Source organism: Nannospalax galili, unplaced genomic scaffold (genome assembly GCF_000622305.1).
Source record: "Nannospalax galili isolate Female #2095 unplaced genomic scaffold, S.galili_v1.0 scaffold1013, whole genome shotgun sequence".
Classification (NCBI taxonomy): Eukaryota; Metazoa; Chordata; class Mammalia; order Rodentia; family Spalacidae; genus Nannospalax; species Nannospalax galili.
In genome coordinates this window covers 348,756-369,653 of record NW_008333410.1, presented here as the reverse complement: position 1 = coordinate 369,653, position 20,898 = coordinate 348,756, and the positions used below count along the sequence as shown (strand labels likewise).

The 20,898-nt window shown below is 40.6% G+C and overlaps 1 protein-coding gene across 10 annotated transcripts in view; it reads right to left on the bottom strand.

The window, feature by feature from the left end:
* Foxp1 (forkhead box P1) overlaps positions 1-20,898 on the bottom strand; it is a 425,908-nt gene that overhangs the window by 81,854 nt on the left and 323,156 nt on the right. For 6 of the 10 annotated variants that reach the window (XM_008828278.3, XM_008828276.3, XM_017796950.2 and 3 more), the window contains 3 exons: positions 11,742-11,879; positions 10,627-10,716; positions 4,804-4,957 (listed from right to left, as the gene is read on the bottom strand). In XM_008828278.3, the coding sequence (XP_008826500.1) occupies positions 4,804-4,957; positions 10,627-10,716; positions 11,742-11,879 (382 nt within the window). The remainder of the gene's footprint in view (positions 1-4,803; positions 4,958-10,626; positions 10,717-11,741; positions 11,880-20,898) is intronic. The other 4 variants (XM_017796949.2, XM_017796947.2, XM_017796948.2 and 1 more) reach the window with 3 other exon arrangements.

Genomic DNA, 20,898 nt, shown 5'->3' with positions numbered 1-20,898 from the left:
GAGAGCACTGGTCTAATGAGGCGATGGACTCCAGAGAATCCGAGCGGTTAAGAACTGTGAAATGAGTCTGATAGGATTTTTTTATATTCACCATGGATCGTTTGCATATCAAAGAGGAGTAAATTATTGCACAGCAGACCAATAACCTTCCCCGCCTTTCTGAGAGGAGCGTTAACAAAAACAGTTGGTCTCTCTGACTGGTGCTCAAGGAAAATGTTCAAATGCTCGAGTATCTGCAATTAATATATATTATAAAAGAGGTTTCAAATGATACATTAAGTGGTCAGATATCCTTAGGACGCATCCTCGACAGCCAAGTTGGTTTCCTTCTCCCCTACATAAAAATCAAATGCCAATTATATTTTGATGGATTTTGTCCCAAATGAGCATTTAGTTATTAGGCATATTCAATTATTACTTGTCCCCTGAAATTAAACCTCGAGGCAAATTAAACAAAGGGAAAGGTCACTACTACACAATCCCTTGTCCGGTTTTCTACATCTGAGCTATTATTTTCAAACACCTTTCGAAATGACAGGTGGGATGTGCTTGTTGAGAGCGAGCCAGCCACTGTGATCTGTGCACCGACAATTACCTGTAAATACGGCTGGCCCTAGGACCACTGTTGACTCAGTTGAAACAATGGGGAGCAGGCTGGTCTGTGGAGGAGGGCATACTGGTATGAAAACACCCAGGTAACACCTACTTTTATTTTCTGGTGAGTAAACACATGAACAAGTCGCCTATTTTTCAACTTAGACTAATTGATTTCTGGGTCGGCTGCACAGAAAGAACGAGAGTGTGACAAGTGCCTTCACACCTTCCTTCTGAGACAAGCAGGACTCTGGAGGCTGTTTCAGAAGTATGGTTTCTGGCAAATCGAGCCCAAGATAAATATGGTCGCCACGTGTTTCACCTGCAGAGTGCCTTGGTGGAATTTTTCCTTTTTATTCTGATAGGCTGGTAAATCAGGTTCATCATTCATAGGAGGAAGCAAAAAAAGAGCAGCTCACTGAGTGACAAGAGAGGTACCTTTGGGTCAGATGTCAATGCAATCATTAGGCTTAGAAGCATTCTCAACAGACTGAATGAAGACAGAGGCAGTCAATTCAATGCCTCCGCCAGTACCACTCTTTGTTAGTGATGACTGACTGTTAGTTCAGTGACTAGTACCCACCCCGGAATACCTAGACCTCATGACAGAGTTAAGACCGACAAGACCTAAGCTAGTGACCCCTCAGAACACGTGTAACCCAATTTCCAGAAAGCAAGAGTTTCATGCAGAGTGGTAGGGTAAGTATCAAGTCAGACAAACTGTTAACAGGAAAACAAGAAGCACATAATTTCTTCTCTCTGGAATTTACATTTTCAAAATTAAAATATTGCAATAAAAGCACAAAAACATTTTCGTATGAAACTGCTGCTGCTAAGAAGAATCAAGTGATGAATGAAATCAGGGTGAGAACAGAGAGGCTAATTATCGGAAACAGAGAGAAAGAGCTAGAATAATCAGAAAAAGACGAAGATTATAATATAGACTCTCCAGGAAAAGGGCTTTAAAATGTCACACTCACTGTCCCTATATTTTCTGGTTCGTACACAGGTTTAAAGTAACTGAGCCAGGCCAAGAGCAGGTCTGTAGAAGAATCCTGATGATTATATTATGAAGTAGGAATTACCAGCAGTTTTAAACACATAACCTCTGTGCCTTTCCACATGGCTTTTTTTTTTTTTTTTTTTTTTTTTTTTTCCCAGGACAACCTGTCCCTTCATTATAAAAGAAAATGCAGGCGCAGGCTTAAAAAATGTATGTTGTGGGGACAGTTGACAGATTACTGTTCATGGAACTCAATTTTACAACCCCAGGTATCACTGGCTCAAAGACAAACAGAGTTGATCAACCTTTTTTTGTCCTTGTACATCCATACCCAGGTGACCATGTTCAAGCAAGCAGAAAGTTGATTTAAACCTCATAATGACATCAGTTTTAAGCCATCATCTCTCTGATAAAAAAGAATTGTGTTGTAGCCCAATGAAACTGAATTCTCCAGCCACTCCACAGAGGAGGCAGGGGAGACAAAGCCAAGCTCCTGATTCACGTGGGATGGAAAAGACTGTTGTCCACTTTATGCCCAGCACCTCATGGCAGTACCGCTGACATTTACATTCATGCCATCATGGGGGCACAGACAGACACCCCTTAGAGTCTACATAGGCTTCTCCCTAATGTTGCAGGCACTAATAGTTACAGCAGACTGCTAAGCATATCAATCAATGCCAAGACTAGTGAATTACCTACCGGTGTCTTTGATATGTTACTGCAGAGATTACACTTCATGCATCACCACATTCATTTCTTTCACATTACACATGAGCTTGTCTTGTCACTGCCCAATTGCCCTCTTTTGGACAGCTTAACTGATGTACTGTAACAATGAACCTTAGTGAGCAAACTTAATAGTATAGGAGCGGTGGGAAAAGATGAGAGAGGGTGAAGCTTGAGTCCAGTGGGTGTGTCAGAACAGCCCGCCATGTTTCCAACAATAAACCAAAGGGTGTAATTAATGCAGGTTATAACATTATGCAAGCACAAAAATGCATTAGCTGCAGTGTCCTTCCTCTGCCCTGTGCTCAGTTCCCACACCTTCCCACCGGGCCGTCCTGGAGGAGATGCTGTTTAGACACCAAGCAGCTGAGCGGTCATGGCAGGACAGGTGGAAGGGCAAAGGAGAAGTGAAAGGAGGAAAAAGTCCCCGTCTAAACATTAAAAGCAAAAATAACAACAACCACCAAAAAAACTTGCAAGGGACAGATGTTGGGTGTGGCTGACTTGAGAGAAAACTTAAATGCAGACACACCTCACTGGCTCCACTTGAGACCAAACATTTCTAGACAAGTGACCACCTCTTAAGCAGCACAGACGACATCTATCATTCAGAAGGCAAGTGAATCCAAAACACCCGAAGCGATCTTCCTTCAAGTTACATGTATACTACATCCAGGCCCACTATGAACAAACGGAAGGTCTGTGGGCCTTGAGGAAGTCATCTACGGTACCGTATATACTCAATTCTTATGTATCTAAGAGATCCCATATTGGATACTAGGATCTAAGTATGACCAAACCCCTTATATAAAACGGCATGAGGGGCTAGAGAGATGGCTCAGTGGTAAAGAGCACTGACTGCTCTTGCAGAGGACCTGGGTTCGAGTCCCAGCACCCACATGGTGGTTAACAACTATCTGTAGCTCCAGTTCCAGGGGACCTGATGCCTTCTTCTGACCTCTGTGGGCATTACATGACGTGGGTGCTTTTATACACATGCAGACAATATACTCATAAACATAAAATAAAGATGATAAATAAAATATTTAAAAAAATAAAACTGCATGGGATAAAATGGGTGGTGGTATACATTTGTAATCTAAGCTGTTGTTCAGGGGACTAAGACAGGTAAATCATGAGTTCCAGGCCAGCCTTGGGTTACAAAGTGAGGCATTTTGTCTCCAAGAAGAAGAAGAGGATGAAGATGAGGATGATAATGAGGAGGCGGGGGGGGGGGGGGAGGGAAGAGAATGGCATGGTATTTGCAAAGAGCCCATGCACACCAACCCTAAGTTTAAATCACCTCTGTTAGGATAGTCTATAATGAAAATCTTATGTAAATTGTTAAATAGCTGCTCTGCGGTACTGTTGGAGGAATAAGAAGAAAAAGTCTGCATGTGTTCAGTTCAGACACCAGTACTGTTTCTTTTTTTCCCAATGAGTACTTGGTTGAGTTTGTGGCTGTGGCACTCACAGGTGTGGACAGTCAGGTATCTGGAACAGGGGAACTGGGCTTTAAACACAGTCCTGACCCTTTCTTCAGCCTCCCTTTGTCCCTTCCTAGCTCTGAATAAGCCATCTGCTCTCACATGGCACATAGGAATGTCAGAGCTGCCCACACCCAGAGGGCATCCTAAGAACACCTAATGATTGGTTCCCTTTGCTTCTGATGCCAGGTTCCCTTGTAAGATACCAGGGGCTTTTCAAAAAGAATTCAGGAAATCTATTAAATCTTAATAAATTTCAAAGAGTCGCAGTTTATGAAGAAGAACTGGAAATGAATGATCAACTTATTGGTTCAAAGTCAGCAGAAACATGTAAAAAGAAACAAAAACAAAACCCATTAGCTTTATAAAACAGTCCCTCAGGAAGTAAACCTGATGGATGCCTAGATATTTTCTTAAAAATGTGTTCAGATAAAGCATTACTAAGATTTAAAGGAGGAACCGAGCATGGTGGTGCACACCTGTAATCCCAGCACTCAGGAGGTGGAAGCAGGAGTATCAGGCTAGCCAGGGCCACATCAGAGACTCTTTGGGGGGGGGAGCAGGGGGGTGGAGGAAGGAAGGGAGGGAGGGAGGGAAGGAAAGAAGGAAGGAGGGAAGGAAAGGTGGGAGAGAAAGAAATTTGCATGATATAAACCAGGTCTTAAAATGATTAACAATAGGCTTCAAGAACATTCCAAACTAAAATTCCACACAAGATTGCATTGAAAAGGTCAATAAATCCAAGGACTGTGTTTCATTTTCTTTCTCCCAACTGCAGCATGGCCCCTTAGTGAGCATTCAGACCCCCATTACTTCCTCGTGGCATCAACAGTCTTCTCAATCTCTTTGAGGGCCCATCTGCTTTTTCTTGCCCAATGTGCAAGTCTCAGGTGGGTACTTTCCTGCAACCTACACTGGAAGAGGGCAAGAGACAGGCCATCCCCTCTGCTTAGTCTTCACAGAGCCACCTCCCATGTATTGGATGCATACCTTGAGCAAGAGGTTGGAGGGGAAGGGCAGGCTGCCCGGGCTGGATTGTTAGAAGGCCTTGGCGCTGCAGAGACAGGAGGTGCTGCTGCTGCAGCTGCTGCATCTGTAAGAGCTGCTGCTGGAAGGCCAACTGCTGAGTAGCCACCTGCTGCTGCTGGAAGAGACAGAGGGAGTTATGAGATAGCCACTTCCCAATGAAGGTCAAAAGTGTGCACATTTCAAAACTCACCGTCATCGTCAAAAACAGGGTAGTCACTTGAGCTCAGTGGAGGGCTCAGTGTCAAGGTTTAAAAGGGACACAACATACGCATCTGAAGACAGGTAAGGGGCGGGGGGAGTGTATTATTTTCCTGCAGCCTGTTCCCCTGGGAAAATGATTCTTTCAACAAGCCTGCTTTCCCTACAGATGGAAAAGCCGGAGTTTGATAGTCAAGATGTGAACTTTTGAGACTTTGAAATCTGTAATTATTCAGACTAGAAAGGAGACTGCATCCTTCTAGTCCAGAGGGATATGAACCCTGAACCTTTGAGGTGGAAAAGAACAAGGTGCTTTCCTCCCTGCCTACACCAGGCAGGGGCCTTTAACTACTCTGTTTATCACTTCTGACATAAATAAATGAGAAAAAATCAGACCTTTGAAGAAGAAAAACTTCATCTAATATTGTTAATTAGCCATGACAAACGATGAAATAACATTGTAAATCTTTCATAGAAACAGCCACTAGATTTTAATTACACACATTCATAATTTAGCAAACAACATCGTACTCCACTGTGAGAGTTTAATAAGAACGACAGTCTAAGCTTTGGATCTTTAACTTAGCTTTAGTTTCAAACCCCAAGGTCTGCTTGGCGGAGCCCTGTGTCCCCCACCTGCTTTGTTCTTGAAATGAAGGTGGCGCTAGGATATGAAAAATATCTTTGTTGACTGGACAACGACAGGAGGCAAACTTTTGTTGTGTAAAACATCAATACATCATTCCTGTGTTTAGTAGGCCTTGCCTCAGCCAAAAAAATTAATGTAGATTTCCTCAGTCATTATCTGAGTGATAGAAAGATAATACATTGCAGTAGGACAATAAATAGAAGGAAATTATCTAATATCCTTAATCTGCTAGGAATCATATCAAGGTGGAGGTCTTGGCTACAGTATGGCTAACAATTAAAAAGGAAAATTAACCCTTCCCAAACTGGATCCAAAAAAAACCGAACAAAAAAACCCACCTCTGGAGAGTTGGCTCAACAGTTAGAGCTCTGACTGCTTCTACAGAGGACCTGGGTTTGATTCCCAGCACTCACATGGCAGCTAACCACCATCCTAACTCCAGTTCCAGGTGATCTGATGCCTTCTTCTGACCTCCTTGGGCACTGCACCACATGGGTGCATTTACACACATGTAGGCAATACACTCACACACATAAAATAAAAATAATAAAATATTTTTTAAAAAACCACCTCTTTAAGAAACAGACAACAGTTCTTTAATTCTGAGTATTATTCCAAAGGTAACAATACTTTTAACAACCAAAAGGAAGATCCAAAGCATTAAGATTCTGCCTGTTCTGCTAAATAGCTACACTTTACAAATAACTGCATTCACTTAGCCTAACACATGACCTTGACCTTGACCTCATAGGTTCATAAAATGGTATGCACGCCAAGAACCTCTGATGCAAAGTCCAAAGAAAGAGAAAAATAGTGGCTTCCTTTCAGCCTCAGTGTAGTTTATTTTACAGTTAAACAAAACAAAACAAAAAACAAAAATATCATCCACATATTAGTAAACAATTTCAGACTTAGAGAACAACCATGCCACTGAGAAAGTTAATTGAGTTTCACTCCAAAAAACAAATTCTGTACCACCAACAACAAAAATTTAAATAAATTTAAATGAAAAGCCAGTGTCTTCATTTTAAGAACAGCATGCATAAAATGATCCAATTGTTTTTACCCCTTCCCAAGTTATCACATTAATGTAAAACCCAATGATAGTTATATTCATGTCAAAAGGATTTCTTCATTTCTTCAACAGATAGTAACCCATGACATTAAAAGCAGGGAAAAGGAAGAAGAGAAACATGGGCATAGTCAAAGAGGGGGAATTAGCCCTCGTTGAAGTCAAGTATAACGGGGGGTGGGGGGTGGGGGGGCTGGAGGCTGAAGAGAGTGTTTCCTGCCTTACTGTAAATGTAATGCTTAAAAATTGTGTATTTATATAAAATGACTGATGCTTTTTTCTGTTGTCTCTGTGACCATCCCTAGGAAAGGCTCATGAAAGCTGTCCACATTTGAAAAGCCAGGATATAAAAGTATACAAGGCCTATTGTCCAAAGAAAGAATTTAAAAGCAACACTGGTTGCCAAAGTGTGTTCCCCACCCAGTTACCAAACACAGGATACGAGCCCGTTTGTTTACTTCTCACAATTGAATGCATACAAAAAAGGTCTTTGCACAGTCCCTCGACAGGTCAGTAGTCAGTGTTAAAATGCTCAAATGCCCTGATAAACCTTGCATTTCGGATCCCCTCCCTAGAGCTGCAGTCAAAGGTCTGTTTTCCTTTCTTTGGCTACTCCCTACTGCCTAACATAAACTGTCATAACGGCCCCAGACAAACGGCCCTTTTAAAACAATCAGCTTGGTCATCTCACCACACAGGATGGCATCTTTTTTTTTTTTTTTCCTCCCTGCAGCTTGATTTAAAAATGAATTCTGCCATGTATTTTCCATACCACCCTGTGGGGATACTGGGCTACATTTCTGATCCCATCAGTGAGCCATCTATCTCCAAAAGATCACCTTGGGTCTGATTCAATGTGAAGCCAAACTTTCCCAACAGAGCATCTGAGTACAACTTTGGGTAAAAAGACAGCAAAGGCACCATGTTCTGGCCAGGGGTCCTATGAATATCAAAAAGGAAAAAAAACCCAAAAAACAAGTGGATGTGCCTGATGATAGAAAAAAAAAAAAAAAAAAAGCTGCTAACGATGGGGATTCAGTGAATGAATACACTTGCTCCATGTGCCAATGTCCATGTTCAAACTTTGTTAAAATCATAAGCACCAGGCCACATCATGAACCAGGAAGTCATCACCCTGAGACTCTTTCACTGTAGCACAGAAGGACCGTCACCTGCACGATAGTATTGGGACACAAGCCCTTGACATCTCAAGAGTAGCAGGGATCTCTTAACTACTGCCACAAAGCCCATATAAGTCCAGTGACACCATGAACATTATCCAGTGAACTCCAAGGACACTAGTGCACTCCACTTGTCTGCTTTCTCTAGGGACATTGAAGGCCACATATCTCCTGGGTCCCCAAGCACGGTCCATAGCACGGCCAGCATCCTGGAGATAGTAAACACACTATGTCTCACCCTGTCTGCGGGTGGACACAACATGCTCCCTTTTCATCCTCACTCCCTTGCCCAGAGTTGGATGTCACTCTTCTGTTTGTGCGTCCCTTCCTGAGGAGGGCAATTTGGGAACTTTCCTGTGCTGGGGAACTTTCCCCATCCCATGTCTTTCTAGGGCCCTCGGAACTCATCTGAACTTCCATGTCTTCCCAGCACGCGGACGTGCATTCCAAACTCTGTCTACAAGACCAAATAAGAGGTTAATAAGAAGTGGCAACAGAAAGGAAGAACACAGTCTCTGGTAACTGATAAGAGTGACATGACGGTGGCAGCCCTTTTTTGTTTGTCTTCAAATACAGAGTTAAAGATCTTTAAAAAACTAAATTTTGATGCCTTTGAAAAGAAAGAAGCACAAAATAACAACAGGGGGTTATTGCCTGTGAGCCACGGGGGAGAAACTCCATAATTCTTCTTCTCCCTTTTGAAGGCTGTGAGAAATCTGATTCAAAAAAGCAACAGCAGAAGGGGAAACCTCTTGAGGCTGTAACCACTTCCTGTGATCATGCATAATGTGCTTCAAAAGTGGGTTTTTACCAATTCTGTTGATCAATTGCACCTCCTTCATAGCCCTTCTTTTTTCTGCTGTGTTTACATCTGATGTGATTCAATGACAAGCGGTGTCTGAGGCTGTGAAACAGGCCTGTCATGTTGATTTATGGGCGCATCAAACCCCAACTTGTCCAAACTGAAGCTCGCAGTTCATTAATTAGAGAGTTGTGACTTTGAAGTCAGCTTTCAGACTGTGGTTTTTAACATTTGGCTTAATTTATATGCTCTTGAATGTGGATCTCTAAGGAAAAAAACTGAAATTCCCTTCTTGTCTTTGAACTTCTTTTGACCGCACAATAATCATTTCTTTGTCCAGAGTGATGCCTGCAATCCCAGAGTCATTAAGGCGCATTGAACTGCCACCGATGAGTAAGCCCCGCTGAATTAGAAAAACAGCCAGCAAAACAAAGCTGAGAGCCTTCTGCACAGTGATATCTCACAATTACATGCCTTCCCTCCCCGCGCCATTTCCATTTTAATTACTGTTAGTCCTTTAGATTTACATTTTAGACACTTTTTAATCTGTTCCCTTTTTTACTAGAGCAGCAACTGGGTAGCACGCCACTGTCCTTAAGGCTGTGTCAGCATTTTCATTCAAACGCCTCTTCCCCTTCACCCCAAAACTGCCCCTCTCTGCAGGGGTTTACAGGCAGCCTGCTAAACAGAACTCTGGGGTGGAAACTTGGCAGAGCATGGAAACTGTACCCGATTTGTGTAGAGGGAGGAGCTGGCGCGGGGAGACCGACTGGGTCACCCCCGTGTGTAAAATCAGTGCTACCCGGTATCCACATTCATGAGGGACGTAGAGAGTCACCTGGTGAGACTCCCTCCACAAAAATAAAAGTGTCAGGCTGGCAGAGGAGCCACAAAAGAGGGCCACGTGCTGTTTATGGAATTATTTATTTTGCTGTCACAGGGAGAGCTATTTAAGCAAAGGCTTTTGGACCACTGTGGAAAATGCAGAAAGAATAAGAGGATGTCCTAATACTAAGCATTCAGGCAGCTCAGTGATTCCATAACAGGCAGAGCCTTACCCCAATGGAAGCATACAGAAGGTAAGGTAGACATTCCTGGGAAGGCCTCACCATATACAGGTCTACAGTCATCACCTGCCTGGGTGGTGCAATAAATCTTGGACACTACAAATTACTGGGGCATAGAAGCTGATATAATAGACTGGGTTTTCCCTCAGTTAAATACACATGCCCCAAGACAAAGTCCCCAAACTATGCTAAGTAGTGCACGTGGTAGGCATGAGAACATGCAAAACTTGCAAGAAGTTAAACAAAGATGGGGATCTTGTTCTACCTCATAAGACATTGCCACCTGCAACTGAGGTGACAAACAAACAAACAAATAAGTAGTGGGCTCCAGCTGGGCGTGGTGGCGCACGCCTATAGTCCCAGCACTTGGAAGGAAGAGGCAGGCGGATCTCTGTGATTTCGAGGCCAGCCTGGTCTACATAGTGCATTCCAGGACAGCTGGGGCTACAGGGAGACCCTGTCTCAAAAAGACCAAAAACAAACAAACAAACAAAAAAAAGAGTGGGCTCCTTTTCCAATTTTACCCCCATCCCAGCTATATGCTCGTGTTCAGTTGTACCCATCTATCGGCCAAAAGAACCCAGAGCACTCTGCCCACAAGCCTGTTCCCCACACAGGTCCACGAGCAGCGATGGTTGAAAAGTAAGGAATCCAGAAATCTTAGCGCAAACAGGGCAATAACTCCTGGTTTGAAAGCCAAGAACCGATAGAGTCAGCTGAGTTGTGCAATCATTTAAAGATGAATGACAGTTTCATAGCTACTAGATAGTCCTCTGGGATCTGTGGTTTGAAAGTAAAATATGTATTGTTGGTACCTCTTTCGGCTGTTTTCCAGCATGTTGTTGTTGGAGAAGTTGAAGCTGCAACTGTTCCTGTTGTTTTTTATAAAACTCTTGAAGCTGCTGCTACAAAGACACAGAGAGAGAGGACGGTGAGTAGCAGAGGACTGTGCCGGCCCACTGTCCCTTCCCATGCCATCCACAAACTGTGATTTGAAAAACAGCATCCTTTTATCTGTAATGGCCTGACCTTTCAGTTTGAAACCCGACAATAAATTCCACGCACATTGACTATTCTTGGCATTATGGTTTGAGAAGTAATCTCAAAAATGAACTGATGAAAAACATACCATTTTCTACACAAACTAATTAAAATAAGGCAAGGGATGACCTTTGATGGCACAACAAAGCCGAGATGCCCTTGCAGAGAGAGTCTGGTGAAGCTCTAGCGCAGGCTTTCTAAATGATGGGGGGAGGGAGGGGGTCCTCGCTGTGTGTTCTGACAGTGTTGGGAGTGTCCTCTGAGTCCTGTGCCTTCACCATTCCATGCCACTAACTTCTATTCCTGCAGTATCCAGTCTTATCTGTTGGGTCTAGGTGCCTGTTAAACGTGGGTATTATGTCCCCAAGGCACAAAGACTGCCAGAAGTTATTTGAGGAACAGCCTGTACAAAGTAAACCCAACGCTGTACCTTGAAATTAACCAACTCTGAAATGCTTTTTTATGTTCAAGGAAAAAAAAATGTGTAAGCTTCAGAGTTGAAATGGGGACTTCAAGAGCTGTCATATGTAAACCTGCTACCAACGTGTGTCTCATTTTGCTTTGATTCACACCATTTAGAAGCCTCTGAGCTTACCAAATAAAAGAGTATAAAGCCATGTAAGCCTGAAAGATCTTTTTCTACTAAGTCCAATTACAGCCCTAATCTCTGTCCATCCTGTACTCTCTAGGTCCGAGCCCTAGCCACTCTGACAGCAATCCTTTCCTTCAGGGGTACAAATGCCACTGACTACCCAGGGACCAGGTGGGATGCTACCACACCCAGCCTGTCCTGTTTATTCCTCAGTGGGGAGGGACAGCAGCTGGTAGAGGGGAACAGGTAGAGGGGTCTAGGTACTGGGGTGTGGACAGGAGAAAGAAGGACAATTACCTGTTGGAGCATGAGGGCCTGTTGCTGCTGAAGGAGAACCTGGAGCTGCTGAGGGCTCAGCACTTGCTGCTGGAGGATCTGCTGCATTTGTTGGGGAGTGATAACTTGAGGTGTCATCATAGCCACTGACACGGGAACCTAGAACGTTTAATGAAGGGTAAGTAGGAAGCCAGGAAACAACATGCCCACAGCCTCCCTGCTACGGCCTGCTTCAAGAATGGACCAGTTTCCCAGACAAAACATATTTAACCAGAGGAGATATAGTCACATATCCTATTTAATCTCTTGTGCTATATTATTATTATTATTATTATTATTATTATTATTGCCAGTGTTACTGTGAAGGTGTGTCACCTAGGGATCAAACTCAGGGCATCGCACATGCCAGGCAAGTGAAAAAGTATAAAAGAAAACCCTGTGGCCCTGATAGGTTTCAGGCAGTCTTACAAGCAGACAAGAAAAACTTAACAAATCTTTCTGGTAAAATGGACTATGAGAATTTAACCCAAACTTAATTTTTGCTTGGGGGAGGAAGGTAAACAGGAACAAACAGCTGTGCAGATGCATGACCCACTTCCCCTCCAGGAACAGTGATCTGCAGAATAATCAATGAGTACTTAGGCTTGCAGGTGGCAGAACTTTGGACACACCTTCTGAACTGAAAACAGGGACCCTTCCAATGACGCCTTTATCTTTCCTTATTCACCCAGGATGCAGATGTCTCAACTCTTTCATATTACGTGTGATACCATTAAAAACCGCTTTCCATGACATTTCTGTGACAAACAGCTACAGTGATGAACTTGATAGCATTTCGTATTTGCAACTGTTAACACGTTTCTGCACGGGCATCTCTGCAAGGAACCTGCACACTGGATCTGAAAGGATGATGTCTTGTTCAGATAAAACACTGACATTAAAATGACAGGCTGTCTTGGCCAAGGTTACACAAATTGTATTCAAGCGGATACCTAATGACAATGCTCTGAAATCTACAAGCTTTCTAGAATGTAATTTAGCTATTCAAAATAATCACTGCACTTGTGTTTAATTTTCTGACTACATGAGAACCATTTTGTCAGTCCCCGTAATGCAAGAAGACTATTTTATATAAAAAAAAAAAACCACCCCCCCATAAAAAAAGGAGGAAAAAAAAAGAAAGAAAAGACAAAACCCGTATGTCTTCTAAGACTAATATTTAAGACATCTCACTTCTCTTTGGTTTCTAAGCAAACATGTGACAGCAGTAAAGGATATATACTTTGTTAAAAAGGGTCTGCCTGGCATCTCATGTATCAGAATAAAAGGTAATAACATGTTTTGCACTTTGCCTGTGTGCTACTTAAAAAAAAAAAATCCCACAGACAATAGCTGATCAAAAGATAAAAGAATAAAAAAAAAATCTTTCAGGGGAACAGTAAGCAAAAGGGAGAAACGGAGTATTAATTTTATGTAACATAATGTCTTAATATGCAGTTTATCTTGACTTTTTCACACGACTTGCCTGTCATTTGCATAGCGAGCTCTCATTCCTAATTTCACACTCATTATGCACTGATGTCCCGATTTCTCAGCATCACTAATTTTGATGAACTAAAAATGGTTCCTGAAGGTCAGATTCATGTACAGTGAACATTCTCCATAGTTGTTGTGGCCATGGCGTGTGTGTGTGTGTGTGTGTGTGTGTGTGTGTGTGTTGGGGGGTGGGAGGTGGTGGTGGTGGTGTTGATGTGCAAGTTCTGCATGTTTAGAAAACACTGGCTAGAACATTCGAAAAATTTCATTAACCCAACTCTGGAAGGTCATCCATGAATTCTTCCTACTGCAGTGGTCTTTTAAGTGTAGATGTAGCTACACTGTAATTTAAAACAGATGGGCATGTCTGAATATTTTTATATGCAAAAAGGGACAGATGTATATGAATGGATAAATTATCTTTTTAAAAAGATAATTCGCAGCATGAAATATCACCAACGATTGGAACACTGAACTTGCATACAGTCTAGGGCAAACGCCAAGAAGACATTATCAAAACATCTAACCATCTACGCATTAATTCCAATTAGAAGACTTTGTCTTCATCTAGACGAAACTTTCTGAATTTTTAAATATGGACTGGGTGCCAGTCGCTATCTTTGGAGCTGCTGAGGCCACACATTACAGCAGAAGTTTACTGTTCTTGAGAGATGCATGGTCTTACAGGAGGTTTGATGAGGCAAACAAAAGAACCATGGTTAAGGTTTCTTTTTTCCTCTGCGTTTCTTGGATGATGTACAACACAAATATTCGGGAGCCAAATCTCTAATGGCGATGGACAGGAAAATAGACAGGAACAGGGTGGTGTAAAACCTCAACTGGTGATGAACATGGACTTAACAGAGTTGTAGCAGAAAAGCTATATAGAACGAATCCCCTGGTCATTGTTTTTGTTTTATAATACTTATTTATTTAGAGACAGGCTCTCTCTGTAGCCCCAGCTATCCTGAAACTTGCTATGTAGACCAGGCTGGCCTAAAACTTGCTACCAGTCTCACAGAGATCCACCTGCCTCTGCCTCCCAATGCTGGGATTAAAGACATGGGGTACCAAGCCTGGCCTCTGGCCATTGTTATTGTAAGAGCTATGGAAATCCTGCATTAGAAAGGGACACAGGTAAATTATTGGGGGTGATGGAAGTATTTCCATAAGAATGGTGGTACACAGTTGTCAAACCTCTCCCAACTATATATAAAAAGTGTATTTTACAGTATAGAAATTACACTTTAATAAAAATGATTTAAACCATTATATATAATATGTACATTTTATTGTTTTGTATCACATATAATAAAAGGTTTTTATTTTTAAACCTGATAAAATAATGTTTTTTTAAACAAGAAACATAATGGTCCCTTGCCTGTCAATAAAACAAGAATTTGGTGGGGGGAGGTGCTGGGGGAAGGACCAACACAGACAGGTAATTCTTAAATCCTTGCAGACAGCCAATGGTTTCCAGTTCCTTTTCCCACAGTTACTTCTCCATTGTTGGCAGCTGAGCTGCATAACAGTAGAATGAATTTGACTCTCTGCTGCTTGTTCCCTTTGGACACTTTGATAGAGGTGCTGATGTGTATTAAAATGTTTCAAGCAAGAGGCACAGCCCAGCCAGGGACAAGCCTAAGAAGCTGGGGTATTCCTCCCAATTGGATGAACAGTCTCTGAGTAATCAGAATTGGGCCATTATATCCTGATGGCTTGAACTCTGCTTTTACTATCTGAAACCACAGTTTCACACCAGTCAGTTCCCAGCCCCTGAAGTGGGCTAGGGTTTCATTTACAAATACAATAAAATTGAGATTTTTTTTGTTTGCCCCCCCTCCCACTTCACAAAGTTTCTGTTGCAATACATCAGGAAAAGAAGTTATAGAAAATCTTTATAAACATATTCAAATGAACCAGAAACCATGGTGGGGTAGAAAAGAAAAAGGGAAAAGAGAAAAAAAAAAAAAAAATCAGAGCACAGTTTAAGGTTTTAAATAGTTAAGAATTATACCCTATACATCCACTCCCTTAATTCCTAGCGTCCAACTTTCTCAGTAGCTAGTCCCCACTAATACTAGGAATCAAAGGGCATGCAGTACCAGCGAGGGGCTATTACAGCCCACACTTTATTACCCATTACTACTGAGGTCATTAGCGGCAAGAGTGATTGTAGCAGTCTTAACCTATTGATCACTGTAACTACTATCATTTAATCCTGTGTTGAATGTCTGGAAAGCGGCTAAAGGCACACAAGAGAGAGTGGTTTAGCATTGAGAAATATGGTCCGAGCTTAGAAATTACACTTTGATTCATAAAATCTAGCCAGTGGTTTAAATCAATAGTATTTAAAACAGTCATGTGAGTTTTTAACTACAGCCGTCTAATATTTATGAGGATCTTGTTGAGAGTATTCTGTGAAAATGAAACTTTTCCCCTCTGCCAATCCTCTGCCATCCACTTTTCCCTCCTCAAGATAAAACATTTTTTTCTGATGCTGTGTGTAGCTACAAGGGCTCATGCCTTATCTGGGAGTTATTGGAAGCTAATTCTTAATTTTTCTCAGCAGACAATTTAAATATAAGGCAAGGGGTAAAAAGCATATATCCCCTATATGGGAGCTATGTTAACTGAGTGCATAGAAATGAACTTGCTTTATGAGTTAACAATGAATCACAGAAGGTAATTTATGAAGACCTAGAATGACTCTGTCTAGCTGCCTTCAGGGATCAGAAATTCGAATTAAACTTCTGGCAGACATTTAAAGAATGCTAGCACACAAAACTGAGCATAAATACACATGTACAGTTAATGCTCTTGACTTGAGTTTCCAGAGGAAATCATGACTTAAAAAAAACAAAACAAAACAAAAAAACAAAACCCAAAGCAACAGTAAAACATTGCATGATATACTGTTGACTGATACCAACTGGGTGTGGCCCATCCCAGGTGCACACAAACCTGCCTGAATGGCAGAAATACAGCTGTGCTTGGCCACCTGAATGTGGCTAGTATGGGCCTGCTGCTACTTAATACCAGCAATTGGGGGGAGCGTCCTTAGCAGCAGCAACTGCTACCAAAGGCTCAAGCAATGCTGGGTAGATTGTGCTGGGGTAGTTTTCTTTTTCTTCAAAATGCCTGTGTCTCTGCAAGTTTTGAAGACTGTTAAAAGAGCACATCTTGTTTTTGTGTTTTTGTTTGTTTGTTTTGTTTTTCTCTTATTCCCAAATGGGGAAAATAGGTGATGGGGGGGGGTTGAAATCGCAAAAGCAAACAAACAAATAAAAAAAAAAACTCATAGAAACAATACTTCTTTCTAATCTAGGAGACAATTGAAGGAATTGGGTGGGAGGCGAGATGACACAATATAAATACCAAAAATAACATGTTATCATTTCTTTCTCTCCCTTTAGTTTACACTGAACTTAACTACAAGTAAATCCTGCCCAGCATAAACACACATAGATTTTGAGCATAAGCCTCCCCATAATGACGATGTGTACAAATTAGGTAACTGAGAAGATAAAAATGTCACATGCTGCTTTCTTTTCATTAATTATCCATTAAGATATTTCCATTAAATTATTTCTAAAGAACTATCTGGAAACTATTTTTTAACCTCTGATCATGTAGCACATGCATGTCTCCAGAAACTCACTTCCCCCCTACACTTCATCCTGTGTTTGGGTGGTAACTGATGAGGTTAAGTAGTATCACCTAGTAAGCTGCATAACAATAGTCAAACATATTAAATTAAAAGTCTCTGGAGTGTCAAAATAAAAGCAAACAAAGAAAATGGCTCTATTGAAAAAATAAAAAACAGAATTATGCTAAATTTTCTATCATTCCATGTGACTTATTGGAGAAAAGACCACTTTTCAGAATCAATAACCAATATGCACAACAGATGTATCAGCAAGCAAAAAAGTTAGGAAGCTTCTGTTCTCCATGTTATTAAAATATACATAATAATAATAATAAACCCTAACCAGGTACCATGTAAGGCAGCTATATCAAGGGGGGGGGATACATTTCTGCCATATTTCAGTCTTTAAAAAAAGACATGGTATTCATGTGGAAAGTATAATTCTGTTTCATTATGGAATTCTGCTTTTTGTATAACTCTTTTAGACTTAGCTATTTTGCCACAATACTGTACAAAGCATTAAGGCAGGTAATGGTTATTATATTAATGCAAAATCATCTAAGCAGTCGCTCATCAGCATAACTGCTCTCTCAGTAACAATACAACCACCTATTAAATTTTAGCAAAAAAAAAGACCTCTTTAAAACACAATTAGCATTTCATTTTAAAAAATCATTTTGTTTATTACATCCTATCAAGAAAGGCTATCTTTCTTTCACAAAGAATTGTCAAGGCCAATACTTGCCTGCCAATCAGGAGTTATTTCAGGTTATCAACACTAATAAGCAAAGAAGTTGAGTTTTTTTTGTCTTTACATTTTATTAAAAGTAGTAAAATTCCTACTCTGCAGCATAGGGTCTGGAGGCTCTACTGCTCTCCTCTAACATCTCCCAGGTAAACAAGCTACTCTACTTACTAAGTCCCAGCCCAATTGTTTTAGCTCTAATAAATATCAGCTTCGTTTGCATAAAAACGTAAAGTTTACATAAATTAAATCGTTTCTCTCATTAGCAATAGTTAAATACAGGAAACAATGGAAGCCACACATGAAAATAATCACTGGACAAGAACTGATCTTTTTAACCTAGGAACCATCATTAATATTATTATTATTATTATTATTATTATTAAAAATCAAGAAAAAATGCCTATCTTTCCTCCCTCAATTTCATTTTCCTATAGGACTAGAAAACTATTTAATGCAAGTGAATAAACATGCTTACATTTCATATTCACAAGAACAAAATAGTTTTCAGGGCTGCTAACAGAACGAGGGGAGAACTAGTCAAGAAAGTCCCACAGAAAAGGGCTCACCCACAGATCTTTACCTCCTGATGGGACAGGAAGAGGCCTTCCCTAAATGACTTCTCTTAGACAAATATTATACCAAACAATGAAAGAGACAGCAACTGAACCAATTCTGTTTGAGATACATGCACTATTAAATATTAAAATAAGGAAAGGAAATGAAGGAAAGGTAGATAGATACAGCTTCAGATCAAGGGTTACTGTTATATGGGGGGGGGGGAATGCTTTTTTTGCCCATTCTCACAATAACTTTTTTTTTCAAGATTAAGAACTGAATTGATAATTAATTCTGCTTTCTTCAAGGTGTAACCAGCCCAGAAATTATCACAGAGGATTAAAGACAAACAAGTATTCCCTCCCCATATTACTGGGGGAGAGGAGAGTATCAGTAAATTTAAACATGCAGGTAGGCCCAAATTAGATCACTGTAAAGCTGAACAAGAACTTAGTAAGGTGCAGTCATTTTTTCTTTTTCTTTTTAAAGACTTAAGTTTCTGAAAATATGCAGCTTCTCAGGCCTATCTTCAACACCTTCACCTTCTACATCACAGCTAAGCTAAGGGGTGCAAATGAGATTCTAATGAGCAAAAACATCACTTGCTTCTTTGACAATTTCCACCATTCATTGATTTATTTCTAATAAAGAAAAAAACCTACCCAAAAGCTCCCCTACATGTGAAAGGTCAAAATATGTTAAAAAATGCCTCATAAAATCAAGGCAAGTGAGAAACCTGTGAAGACCCGCCTCGTGAAGTGGTGTGACAATTAGAGTAATTGAACAAAAAGCCATCTTCAGAAAGAAAAAAAATGTTACAGAAATTAAGCTGCCACAACTGTAACAGGTTAGATGAAAAAAATCAAAATTTAATGTATTCTCCCCTGTGTCATCTTGTTTTGTCAAGACATCAAATAGAATTGGGAAGTACAAAATAACAAGCCCTTGAGAAATCACAGAAGCCGACCTTTTTGATGTTGTTGATTTACCTTGTTCTCAGTTATTTGAACAATGATGTTTCAGATTTAAGGGCAAGATAAAGCTTAAAAATTAAAACATGATACCAAGGTATTCTAAAAGGCTCACCATAACATTTAGCCTGCATCTTCATTGATTAGTTGCTTGAAAGGCGATGTGAAAATGAGGCCTGGTGCATGGGTTTTATATTCAGTTTTTTTTTTTTTTTCATTCTAAATTACCCCCCCCCCCAACAACTGCCAGATTGCAAGAAGGACTTAGAAAAGGGTATTCCTTCCTCCTACCCTACCTAAAAGGAGAGGCCCAAGTTAGCCCTTCCCTGGAATTCAAGGCCCTACAATGTACAGAAGGTTGTTTAGCAAAGAGGTTGAGTTTTCTTTTTTAAAATCAAAGGGGGTTGGGGGGAGGAGAGCTGAAAGCAGAATACCCTGTAGTGGAGGTATGCACTCTGAAAAGACAAATAGCATTCAAGGAATATCATGCTGTTTCCAAGAAAACAAACCTTGCACCAAATAACAAATTTAGTTTACAGAGTCAAGACGGTCCCCAAATCCAACCTTACAGGTACAACACTGAGCTAAAATTCCTTGCTCCCAGAGATCTATGGCTCAGCAGCAACATAACTGCAAGTCTCAAATGAAATCTCATGCACAAAGATACATACAAAACGATTTGTACATGTAAGCAGCTCCTGTTAAGGCATATATAGAAACAAACAAAAAGATGCAGCAGTTAAAGACATCTGTTCAAAAGACACTAAAAGTAAATAAATCCCTGTTTGCAAGCACTAGAAATTATAAAAACCAATACAGTTAATAAGGCTATTTAATGATTAAAACTCCTTGTTACTGAATAGGAATTTTAACATGTAACACACTGAGAGATAACAACGTATGCATTTATTTACTCTAACCTTTTCTGATCAACTGTTGCTATATTATTCCTGGATTATAAAATCACAAGGAGTCACATGAAGGGGCTTCGCACTGGTCGTTCTTTCCTCCTTCACTCAGAACCTGGTTTTAAGGTTCCCCTTAGTGATGTTCATCCACAACTAACCACATAATAAAATGAATTTCTCTAAGCTTCCTTTCTGCCAAAACAAAACTGTACTTCAATTTTTGTATAAGCTGAGAATCTGGCCACCACATTCTCTCCTGATCATCACAGAATAGTCATTCAAACGTCACATTAGCCACAACAAATCTGGACTTTGGTTTCTTTTAATTTATCTAGATTTTAAATTCATCATCTCTTGCCATTGTGTAGAGGCGGGCTGGAAAGTTGTAGAACTGGTCAGTGTCATAAAGGAGTTTATCTTTCAAGTGACAGCTCCTGACAATGTGCAAACGAAAAGCAGCAAAGGAGAGGGTTTTGTTTTTAAGGTACATTTCACTACAAACAACAGAAATAAAAAATTTTCAGGCCAACCATTCCTATCATAAGCTTTCCGATGATTTATGGTTTACCAACTGAGCAAGGTTACGCAACACTGCATGCCTTTAGATGCATTGCTTTAGCTAGTTGAGATTTAATTAAGATCACAGTCTCTAAAATCCCTGTCAAATGAAAATTCAGGAGACAATACTCTATGTACCCTAACACACAATGTTGCCATTGCATCCCTGGAGTTAATTTGCGTTTTTATGGCTACAGACAAAAGTTCACTAATTTTGTTTTCTTTTGACACTTAGGTTGTTTTCTATTGTGTC